Source organism: Bombina bombina, chromosome 12 (assembly GCF_027579735.1).
Source record: "Bombina bombina isolate aBomBom1 chromosome 12, aBomBom1.pri, whole genome shotgun sequence".
NCBI lineage: Eukaryota > Metazoa > Chordata > Amphibia > Anura > Bombinatoridae > Bombina > Bombina bombina.
The window spans coordinates 124,479,956-124,492,679 of record NC_069510.1 but is presented as its reverse complement, the minus strand read 5'-3'; the positions used below and the strand labels follow the sequence as shown (position 1 = coordinate 124,492,679).

The window sequence follows — 12,724 nt, the reverse complement described above, 5'->3', positions numbered from 1 at the left end:
TAAACTAAGTTAAATTAACAAAAACATTTGCTAAACAGCATTATAAACCTAATAAAATCACACAACACAGACTTCACTTGCATTTTTCTGCAAACAGTGCTTTCTATGCATTCCAATCTGGACTGATTTATAGACAGGAAGATCTTGTTCCTTTGAAATCTGCTCGATAGCTCAGGTCTGGTTAGACTGATTAATTTCAGCTTGCTTGGCTTTGCTGCAACACAAGAGGACAGCTCCACCTACTGGCTATTTTAATAAATGCATTGCTTCTCAATGCTTCTCAATAGCAGTCACATGACTGGAAAAAAGGTTGTTATTCTGAAAAGGTGTAAATTGAACCGTTGTAAAACGAGGGCCACCTGTATTTACTGTGTGTGCAGACCTTATGTAATGCGGCACTTAATTACTGATATATACTGTGCATATATAAACATTTATTGTGTGTGCAGACCTTAATTACTGATATATACTGTGCATATATAAACATTTATTGTGTGTGCAGACATTATGTAATGCTGTACTTAATTACTGATATATATACTGTGCATATATAAACATTTAATTACTGATATATACTGTGCATATATAAACATTTATTTAATTACTGATATATACTGTGCATATATAAACATTTATTGTGTGTGCAGACCTTATGTCCTTATGTAATGCAGCACTTAATTACTGATATATACTGTGCATATATAAACATTTAATTACTGATATATACTGTGCATATATAAACATTTAATTACTGATATATATACTGTGCATATATAAACATTTGTGTGTGCAGACCTTATGTAATGCAGCACTTAATTACTGATATACTGTGCATATATAAACATTTATTTAATTACTGATATATACTGTGCATACATAAACATTTATTGTGTGTGCAGACCTTATGTAATGCAGCACTTAATTACTGATATATATTGTGCTTATATAAACACTTATTGTGTGTGCAGACCTTATGTAATGCAGCACTTAATTACTGATATATACTGTGCATATATAAACATTTATTGTGTGTGCAGACCTTATGTAATGCAGCACTTAATTACTGATATATACTGTGCATATATAAACATTTATTGTGTGTGCAGACCTTATGTAATGCAGCATTTAATTACTGATATATACTGTGCATATATAAACATTTATTGTGTGTGTGCAGACCTTATGTAATGTGGCACTTAAAGGGACACTGAACCCAATTTTTTTCTTTTGTAATTCAGAAAGAGCATGCAATTTTAAGCAACTTTCTAATTTACTCCTATTATCAATTTATTTTGTTCTCTTGCTATCATTATTTGAAAAAGAAGGCATCTAAGCTTTTTTTTGGTTTCAGTACTCTGGACAGCAACAGCACTTTTTTATTGGTGGATGAATTTATCCACCAATCAGCAAGGACAACCCAGGTTGTTCACCAAAAATGGCTCGGCATCTAAACTTACATTCTTGCATTTCAAATAAAGATACCAAGAGAATGAAGAAAATTTGATAATAGGAGTAAATTAGAAAGTTGCTTAAAATTTCATGCTCAATCTGAATCACAAAAGACATTTTTTGGGTACAGTGTCCCTTTAATTACTGATATATACTGTGCATATACAGGTGGCCCTCGATTTACAATGGTTCAATTTGCACCGTTTCAGAATAACAACCTTTTTTTTTCAGTCATGTGACTGCTATTGAAAAGCATTGAGAAGCAGTGCATTGATTAAAATACCCAGTAGGTGGAGCTGTCCGCTTGTGTTGCAGCAAAGATATGCAATCCAAGGAAGCTAAAATGAATCAGTATAACTAGACCTGAGCTATCGAGCAGCTTTCATAGGAACAAGATCTTCCGGTCTATAAATCAGTCCAGATTGGAATGCATAGAAAGAATTGTTTGCAGAAAAATGCAAGTGAAGTGTGTGTTGTGTGATTATTTTATTAGGTTTATAATGCTGTTTAGCAAATGTTTTTGTTTATGTAACTTAGTTTAATTATATATTCTGTGTTGTGTGATTACTTTATTAGGTTTATAATGCTCTTTAGCATTTAAAGTCTTCATTTCAAAGCTTTAAAAATAAAGTATTAGGTGTTACTTATGACAATTTTGAGAGGGGCCTGGAACCTAACTCCATCACTTCCCATTGACTTACATTATAAACTGGGTTTCAATTTACAACGGTTTCGATTTACAACCATTCCTTCTGGAACCTAACCCCTGCGTAAACTGAGGGCTACCTGTATAGACATTTATTGTGTGTGCAGACCTTATGTAATTTAGCACTTATTTACTGATATACACTGTGCATATATAAACATTTATTGTGTGTGCAGACCTTTATGTAATGCAGCACTTAATTACTGATATACACTGTGCATATATAAATATTTATTGTGTGTGCAAACCTTATGTAATTTAGCACTTATTTACTGATATACACTGTGCATATATAAATATTTATTGTGTGTGCAGACCTTTATGTAATGCAGCACTTAATTACTGATATATATATATATATATATATATATACTGTGCATATATAAACATTTATTGTGTGTGCAGACCTTTATGTAATGCAGCACTTAATTACTGATATATATATATATATATATATATATACTGTGCATATATAAACATTTATTGTGTGTGCAGACCTTATCTAATGCAGCACTTAATTACTGATATATACTGTGCATATATAAACATTTGTGTGTGTGCAGACCTTATGTAATATGGCACTTAATTACTGATATATACTGTGCATATATAAACATTTATTGTGTGCCGATTTTTTGTAATGCTGCGCTTAATTGCTGATATATACTGTGCATATATAAAACCTTAATTGTGTGTGCAGATCTTATGTAATGTGGCACTTAATTACTGATATATACTGTACATATATAAACATTTATTGTGTGTGCAGACCTTATGTAATGCTGCACTTAATTACTGATATATACTGTGCTAATATAAACATTTATTGTGCGTGCAGATCTTTTGTAATGCAGCACTTAATTACTGATCTTTATACTGTTCTTACTGTGCATATTTAAAACATTAATTGTGTTTGCTTACCTTTTATATTATTTATATTTATTTATATATCAGCAATTATGTGCTGCATTACATAAGGTCTGCGCACACAATAAATGTTTATATATGCACAGTATATATCAGTAATTAAGTGCTGCATTACATAAGGTCTGCGCACACAATAAATGTTTATATATGCACAGTATATATCAGTAATTAAGTGCTACATTGCATAAGGTCTGCACACACAATAAATATTTATATATGCACAGTATATATCAGTAATTAAGTGCTACATTACAAACGGTCTGCACACACAATAAATGTTTATATATGCACAGTATATATCAGTAATTAAGTGCTGCATTACAAAAGGTAAGCACACACAATTAATGTTTTATCTATGCACAGCAATTATGCACTGCATTACAAAACATTTGTGTGTGCAGACCTTTTGTAATGCAGCGCTTAATTACTGATACTGTGTATATATTTTAGTATTTTTGTGTGCAGACCTTTTGTAATGCTGTGCTTAATTCCTGAGATATGCTTTCCCTTACCACAATATGTGGGTGGTAATTTAAAGTGACTATTTATTTGAAACTCTAAGCCAAGTGCCATTTGGAGCCCTGGAACATATAGGAAGAGTGACTCAGAAAGACGTCTGACCACAACCATTTTTGGTTTGCTAAATCATTTTTTACTTGTATTAAACCATTTGTCAGGATACCCACGGAGGGTGCAAAGTCCTAGCAGTAAAAGCAACGATACCCTGAGTGGCATTTCTTCTCTGGAGCCAAGCAAGCACTCCAGCTCCACACACAGCCTGGCATCGGTAAGATAACATTTAAACTCCCGGGAGAACTATCATTGTTGTGAACTAATGCAATCTGGCTCGTGTAGTCACATGTGGGATTTGTGATGGTATTAGTGTATGAGTTGTGTTCTAGTTTCTAAACCTGTGGTACGTGTACCCCTGGGGGGAACTCAAGGGATAGGCCTTCATTATTTATTTTTCCTGATGTAGCTATTGTAAACATGACATATCAAGGAAAACTGTGTTTCTACCCTTGAGTGCTCCTAACAGGGCAGAGTGCGAGTATTTCCTGCCTAGGTTGGACCACTGCTCAATCACTGATTCCCCTCAAATTGGTAAAACCTTAAATTCTGGCTTCTTAGTGACATATGAGGGCGGGAGATGAGCTTCACTGATATGAACAGAGAAAGTGTATTACTGTGACCAAGTGTCACAGAGACAAGTGGCAGATAAATGTGCCACTGTGAAATAGGTAAAGTGCATCATACTAGTGTGCCGCAGGAAAACGGAACAGATAAACTGTGTGTGAAATGGTTATTAAAACTAGAAAGATGGTAACATAAAAATGACTTTCCTCATCATGTACAAAAGAGTTTATTGTAAGAAGCACATTAAGTGCATATACTTATTCATATCAGTGGACCATATTTCTGCGTTTTGTGTGTTAATCTCAGATGTAATGTTGCCAAATATTAAATTCAGTAAAACATTAAGCAAATATCTGATTCCTATATATTTACTTCATTAACATATGTGATACAAGCTTGTGAAATCAAGAGATTCACATGATTTCTATTTTTGATCATGTAGAAGAACAATAAAATTTGTGCTACAGTTGGGGTACTTAGGAAACAAATGTATGCCTACAGGGGTACTCGCTACAAAAAGGTTGAGAAACACGGAGTTATGTGACTTATACTTGGGCGCAAAATTTATTGTTACACTTTATCATTTATCTCCCCTAATGGGCAGGTAGTTGCTGTGAACTCCCCTAGCACAAATGCCTTGTCTTCAGGACCCTGGAGTTCCCGGGAAATTGATGAAGAGTTAACTGGTGGAGACGCCAATGCTGAAAACCTTTACATTCAAGGTATTTTATGCGATAACATCTTAAAGTCAACCACCAGTAGTCACTCAAAGGATAAGTTAGGTGACCCTTTCTTATTGGCCAGTTGTTTACCCCATGGTTACTAGAGAGGGCGGTATATAATACCAAAGTAGTGCTCTCATCTATGTTCACAGCATTCAACTACTTTTGTGATTAGTAGAGTAAAATATGAGGGTGTAGGGTTAGTGCTTTAATGGAGAGAAAATATATATTAACACATGTAATAGAAAGTTATAGTCTATTTTAAGACCAGCCATTCATCAAAAAAGGATGAATAAAATCGGAGCAAATTATCAAATTTAATGTGTCCAGAAAATGTCAAAATATATTCCTGCTTCTTTCAGAGAAGCTTAGAGTAGAAAAGATAAAGTTATTGATTGTAGAAACCGTGTATTAGGTGGGTGGGGAGTGGACAGAATACGGACTGGGAGGGAAGTGCAAGAGAGACCTGTTTTCTGATAGTGGTTGACAGAGGAAATTCCTTTTTATGATTTTTATTATGCTTGTAAGGAAAAACTGTTATAATGTATTACTTATGTTATTGGCAAACCACCATGCAGTTCTACAAATAAATGTTGCACTAGGTTGATACTAGTTTTGATTCCATTCAAAATATATTCACAAAAAAATATACTTTATTTGGCTCTTTATTTCTAATAACTGATCACCAGACTTTCCATCATATTTGTGAAGCACAGAATGTGCATCTATGGAAGCTACACTATTTTTTGAATGGATCATTGTGTTTGCCATTTGTTATTAGAAGGAAGGTGACTGTCCCTTTTGTCATGGGTAGGCATGGAGCTGTTTGAGGAAGCCTTACATAAATGGCAGCAGGCGCTGAACATTGGCCCGAGGTGTAGCTCCAGCACCCCAACCACCCAGATCACGGAGCTGCTAAATGACAGCCTGTCTGAAGATGTGGCAGAGGTGGGTGCTCTTCTAGCAAAATATTTCCGTCTGTACCATACATAGTATTAGAACTTGTATTTGTAATGAAAAGAGAGGTATGTGAAAAGGATAGGAGTGAATAGCAATGTAATGCAGTATACGTGGCTTTTATTGAAAGTGAGAACGTTTTAATGCATGTGCGGGCACTCGGCTAATAATGGTTTTAGGCGCTTGCTCATTCTGACGCTGCCTGAGTGCCAGTCACATGATTGGTGTAATTTGCGCATGTGGCAAACGCTTGTGCACTAAGCTTCTATCCTTATTGGTGCCAGATCGTCTGAGCGGTATCACTGTAATAGGGGTGCATCTAGTATCCCCCTTTACAACCTCCTCCCAGGCATTATAGGCTCCTATACTGTATTAAAGGAAAGCTAACCTGTGCTTACACCTACTACTGTAACATATATCATTATTGCCACTGAAATGCCCGTGTGTATCTCACCCTATCAGAATGATAGTGAATCATGTTTATTTGTGTGTGCTGCTTTAGTGCAGTAATTTGGGATAATATCAGCTGTGCAACTTCCCACCAATCATAGAGGCCACGGAACATATTTATAGTATACATCAGCAACTGAATGAGGTTTGCATAGAAACCTACATGTATAAAAGACATTTGTTGGCACAAGTTGCAGTGCTGTGTAGTCCCAGGATAAAAGCCAGTTAGAAATAAATGACTGCACTGAGTAGAATGTAGCACTTGGACTTGTGAATGCACTTCCAATTCTTGCAGCAACTGGAAAAAATACAATTTACTCTGCATAATTAATTATTTTATAGTTTTTCATGTTCCTTTAAGGGAAAATCGGGGGCTTACGAATGTGACTAACCCCCTTTTTAGCACTATCTGTAATCTAGTAGCCTGGTCATCATGGGACACGGCTGCGCTACACAAAGCTCAGAACAAGTGGGGAAGTAAGAATGGACAGAGGGAAACAGCCTTTTCTGCAGCATTGTGTCATCCTTGGTGCTCAACCAATATATGTGAGAGTACATAACAATCAATCGTCAGAATGAGAAGCAGCTTGCGATGTGTAATATTGTTGAAGTAAAACCATTGCACATGCGGAACTGCCCATAAAAAACCTCTGGCCGGTAGGCTGGAGTACATAACACAGTACAAACCTCTGGCTGGTAGGCTGGAGTACATAACACAGTACAAACCCCTGGCTGGTAGGCTGGAGTACATAACACACAGTACAAACCTCTGGTCGGTAGGCTGGAGTACATAACACACAGTACAAACCTCTGGCTGGTAGGCTGGAGTACATAACACACAGTACAAACCTCTGGATGGTAGGCTGGAGTACATAACACACAGTACAAACCTCTGGCTGGTAGGCTGGAGTACATAACACACAGTACAAACGTCTGGCTGGTAGGCTGGAGTACATAACACACAGTACAAACCTCTGGCTGGTAGGCTGGAGTACATAACACACAGTACAAACCTCTGGATGGTAGGCTGGAGTACATAACACACAGTACAAACCTCTGGTCGGTAGGCTGGAGTACATAACACACAGTACAAACGTCTGGCTGGTAGGCTGGAGTACATAACACACAGTACAAACCTCTGGCTGGTAGGCTGGAGTACATAACACACAGTACAAACCTCTGGATGGAGTACATAACACACAGTACAAATCTCTGGTCAGTAGGCTGGAGTACATAACACACAGTACAAACGTCTGGCTGGTAGGCTGGAGTACAAACCTCTGGCTGGTAGGCTGGAGTACATAACACACAGTACAAACCTCTGGCTGGTAGGCTGGAGTACATAACACAGTACAAACGTCTGGCTGGTAGGCTGGAGTACATAACACAGTACAAACGTCTGGCTGGTAGGCTGGAGTACATAACACACAGTACAAACCTCTGGCTGGTAGGCTGGAGTACATAACACAGTACAAACCTCTGGCTGGTAGGCTGGAGTACATAACACAGTACAAACCTCTGGCTGGTAGGCTGGAGTACATAACACACAGTACAAACCTCTGGCTGGTAGGCTGGAGTACATAATACAGTACAACCCTCTGGCTGGTAGGCTGGAGTACATAACACACAGTACAAACCTCTGGTCGGTAGGCTGGAGTACATAACACACAGTACAAACCTCTGGTCGGTAGGCTGGAGTACATAACACACAGTACAAACCTCTGGTCCGGTAGGCTGGAGTACATAACACACAGTACAAACCTCTGGTTGGTAGGCTGGAGTACATAACACACAGTACAAACCTCTGGTCGGTAGGCTGGAGTACATAACACACAGTACAAACCTCTGGATGGAGTACATAACACACAGTACAAACCTCTGGCTGGTAGGCTGGAGTACATAACACACAGTACAAACCTCTGGATGGAGTACATAACACACAGTACAAACCTCTGGATGGAGTACATAACACACAGTACAAACCTCTGGCTGGTAGGCTGGAGTACATAACACACAGTACAAACCTCTGGATGGAGTACATAACACACAGTACAAACCTCTGGATGGAGTACATAACACACAGTACAAATCTCTGGTCGGTAGGCTGGAGTACATAACACACAGTACAAACGTCTGGCTGGTAGGCTGGAGTACAAACCTCTGGCTGGTAGGCTGGAGTACATAACACACAGTACAAACCTCTGGCTGGTAGGCTGGAGTACATAACACACAGTACAAACCTCTGGCTGGTAGGCTGGAGTACATAACACAGTACAAACGTCTGGCTGGTAGGCTGGAGTACATAACACAGTACAAACGTCTGGCTGGTAGGCTGGAGTACATAACACAGTACAAACGTCTGGCTGGTAGGCTGGAGTACATAACACACAGTACAAACCTCTGGCTGGTAGGCTGGAGTACATAACACACAGTACAAACCTCTGGCTGGTAGGCTGGAGTACATAACACAGTACAAACCTCTGGCTGGTAGGCTGGAGTACATAACACAGTACAAACCTCTGGCTGGTAGGCTGGAGTACAAACCTCTGGCTGGTAGGCTGGAGTACATAACACACAGTACAAACCTCTGGCTGGTAGGCTGGAGTACATAACACACAGTACAAACCTCTGGTCGGTAGGCTGGAGTACATAACACACAGTACAAACCTCTGGTCCGGTAGGCTGGAGTACATAACACACAGTACAAACCTCTGGTCGGTAGGCTGGAGTACATAACACACAGTACAAACCTCTGGTCGGTAGGCTGGAGTACATAACACACAGTACAAACCTCTGGATGGAGTACATAACACACAGTACAAACCTCTGGCTGGTAGGCTGGAGTACATAACACACAGTACAAACCTTAGGCTGGAGTACATAACACACAGTGCAAACCTCTGGCTGATAGGCTGGAGTACATAACACACAGTACAAACCTCTGGCTGATAGACTGGAGTACATAGCACACAGTATAAACCTCTGGCTGGTAGGCTGGAGTACATAACACACAGTACGGTAGGCTGGAGTACATAACACACAGTACAAACCTTAGGCTGGAGTACATAACACACAGTACAAATGTCTGGTCGGTAGGCTGGAGTACATAACACACAGTACAAACCTCTGGCTGGTAGGCTGGAGTACAAACCTCTGGCTGGTAGGCTGGAGTACATAACATACAGTACAAACCTCTGGCTGGTAGGCTGGAGTACATAACACACAGTACAAACGTCTGGCTGGTAGGCTGGAGTGCATAACACACAGTACAAATCTTTGGATGGTAGGCTGGAGTACATAGCACACAGTACAAGCCTCTGGCTGGTAGGCTGGAGTACATAACACACAGTACAAACCTCTGGCTGGTAGGCTGGAGTACATAACACACAGTACAAACCTCTGGCTGGTAGGCTGGAGTACATAACACACAGTACAAACGTCTGGCTGGTAGGCTGGAGTGCATAACACACAGTACAAATCTTTGGATGGTAGGCTGGAGTACATAGCACACAGTACAAGCCTCTGGCTGGTAGGCTGGAGTGCATAACACACAGTACAAATCTTTGGATGGTAGGCTGGAGTACATAGCACACAGTACAAGCCTCTGGCTGGTAGGCTGGAGTACATAACATACAGTACAAACCTCTGGCTGGTAGGCTGGAGTACATAACACACAGTACAAACCTCTGGCTGGTAGGCTGGAGTACATAACACACAGTACAAACGTCTGGCTGGTAGGCTGGAGTGCATAACACACAGTACAAATCTTTGGATGGTAGGCTGGAGTACATAGCACACAGTACAAGCCTCTGGCTGGTAGGCTGGAGTACATAACACACAGTACAAACCTCTGGCTGGTAGGCTGGAGTACATAACACACAGTACAAACGTCTGGCTGGTAGGCTGGAGTACATAACACACAGTACAAACCTCTGGCTGGTAGGCTGGAGTACATACCAAACAGTACAAACCTCTGGCTGGTAGGCTGGCGTACATAGCACACAGTACAAACCTCTGGCTGGTAGGCTGGAGTACATACCACACAGTACAAACCTCTGGCTGGTAGGCTGGAGTGCATAACACACAGTACAAATGTCTGGCTGGAAGGCTGGAGTACATACCACACAGTACAAACCTCTGGCTGGAAGGCTGGAGTGCATAACACACAGTACAAATGTCTGGCTGGAAGGCTGGAGTACATAGCACACAGTACTAGAGCACATATTAAAGGGACAGTCTACACCAGAATTTTTATTGTTTTAAAAGATAGATAATCCCTTTATTACCCATTTCCCAGTTTTGCATAACCAACACAGTTATAATAATATACTTTTAACCTCTGTGATTATCTTGTATCTAAGCTTCTGCAAACTGCCCCTTTTTTCAGTTCTTTTGACAGACTTGCAGTCTAGCCAATCAGTGCCTGATCCCAGATAACTTCCCGTGCACGAGCACAGTGTTATCTATATGTAATACGTGAACTAACACCCTCTAGTGGTGAAAAACTGTTAAAATGCAATTTGAAAGAGGTGGGCTTCAAGGTCTAAGAAATTAGCATATGAACCTCCTAGGTTAAGCTTTCAACTAAGAATACCAAGAGAACAAAGAAAAATTGGTGATAAAAGTGAATTGGAAAATTGTTTAAAATGACATGCTCTATCTGAATCATGAAAGTTTATTTTGGCCTAGACTGTCCCTTTAAAGGGACATTAAACTGTTACTACTTAGTGATTTAATGCATTTGTCCAAATCCGTATGCATAAATGTAATTATATTATTTACTTAGGTCACTTTTGCCTAGGTTCTTTTTTTGTGTAATTAATGAGTTGTGGTTTTCTAGTTCAGTCTTTCATGGCCCATTTGTGGCTTTTACAGAAGAGAAACTTGCAATATTCTCAGCTTGACTACATCCATAAGAACAATCTAGTTCAGTAGTTTTGCCACCTGCAGACAAATGTCTGTGCCAGGGCCTTGCAATCCTTCAAGCCCATATCGTGCAAGGACTTGATTTCATATCATATTTAAAGTACGTATAACTTGAGAGCATATATAAAGTATGTATACCTCAAGAGCATATATAAAGTATGTATACCTCAAGAGCATATATAAAGTATGTATACCACAAGAGCAATTATAAAGCACATACCTGTATACCACAAGTGCATATATAAAATACGTATACCACAAGAGCATATGTAAAGTATGCATGTTCTTTGCCATATCATGTCATTAAACATGCTTCTGTTTTGGGTCTTGCAACACGCTATTTATATGACATTATTGCTTGCTCAGGTCCCACAGAGAGAGCTTTCTAGCAAATTGGAAGCTCTTCTGCACCGCGCCTACAACCTTCAGGAAGAATTCGGGACGAGCATTACATCAGAAAATGCGCTCCTGGACCTGGGTAGGCTACCTTACAGCTTAAATATTGTCTTTTATGAACGTTGTTATTCAAATGGAGTTTAAAATCTTTCCAGTCATGTCCCCAACAGTTTTGTTATGTATTTTATACCATGCACTGCCCTTTAGTTTGAAGTTAAAGATGATACTTATTTTTAAAATGTATCGTTAAATTGTGGGATTTCCTCAAGCTTTGTGGACCTGCTGAACATTGTGATTTCTCCACACTGACTCAAGACTTGCATCAAACCTGGTTGATCGTATGGCCATGAGGACTATAGTATGTTGACAAAACTACCACTGCTTAATTCTGTAATGACCTATTTTCTTTCCTTCCACACAGAAGGAGCGCTGATGTTTCCCATGACTGAAGGAGGAAGAACACTGCGAATGGATGATGACATGAGTACAATTTCTGATGATTCCTTCTTCTCAGCAGCCGAGGTGAAATATTACTTGTGTGGCTTTTATGGTACGAACAGTACAACCTAAAGTAGAGTGGTTGGGAAGATTAGACAAGGTCGTCATTTATAAAATGTATTTGGTTTTGTAAAAAATGTAAAGATATTACTAACTCTTCAACATTCCAGATACACAGACCTGGTACAGATTGTTCGAGTCGTTTCCTATACGCCAGATATGGGCAGTCCTTAGACTATCCTTCATTTTTTACTTCTGCTCATTTGTCTGTCATTTTACAATTTATTAGTGTGTGTGTATGTGTGTGTGTGTGTGTATATATATATATATATATATATATTCCTTATTAGTTAGTGATCAGTCTCCCTAGGCTTGAGCTCTCCATATATGTTTCAGCTTTTTGACTCTCTGCAACTGAGCGATATTCCGTTTCTGCCAAGCAAGTCAGCGGCTGCGTATGAAGAAGCTCTGAAGCTGGTGCAAGAAGGGCAGGTTTCCTGCAGGACAGTTAGGTAGGACGGTTCATGGCAGTGTAGAAAGTGCACTCTAACAAATC

At 39.3% G+C, this 12,724-nt stretch overlaps 1 protein-coding gene across 1 annotated transcript in view; it reads left to right on the top strand.

The window, feature by feature from the left end:
- Nucleotides 1-12,724, top strand: part of MIGA2 (mitoguardin 2) — a 37,090-nt gene that overhangs the window by 9,917 nt on the left and 14,449 nt on the right. Inside the window, exons 4-9 of the mRNA XM_053695979.1 lie at nt 3,760-3,869; nt 4,824-4,941; nt 5,756-5,889; nt 11,641-11,752; nt 12,092-12,192; nt 12,565-12,680. Coding sequence (XP_053551954.1) covers nt 3,760-3,869; nt 4,824-4,941; nt 5,756-5,889; nt 11,641-11,752; nt 12,092-12,192; nt 12,565-12,680 — 691 coding nt within the window. The remainder of the gene's footprint in view (nt 1-3,759; nt 3,870-4,823; nt 4,942-5,755; nt 5,890-11,640; nt 11,753-12,091; nt 12,193-12,564; nt 12,681-12,724) is intronic.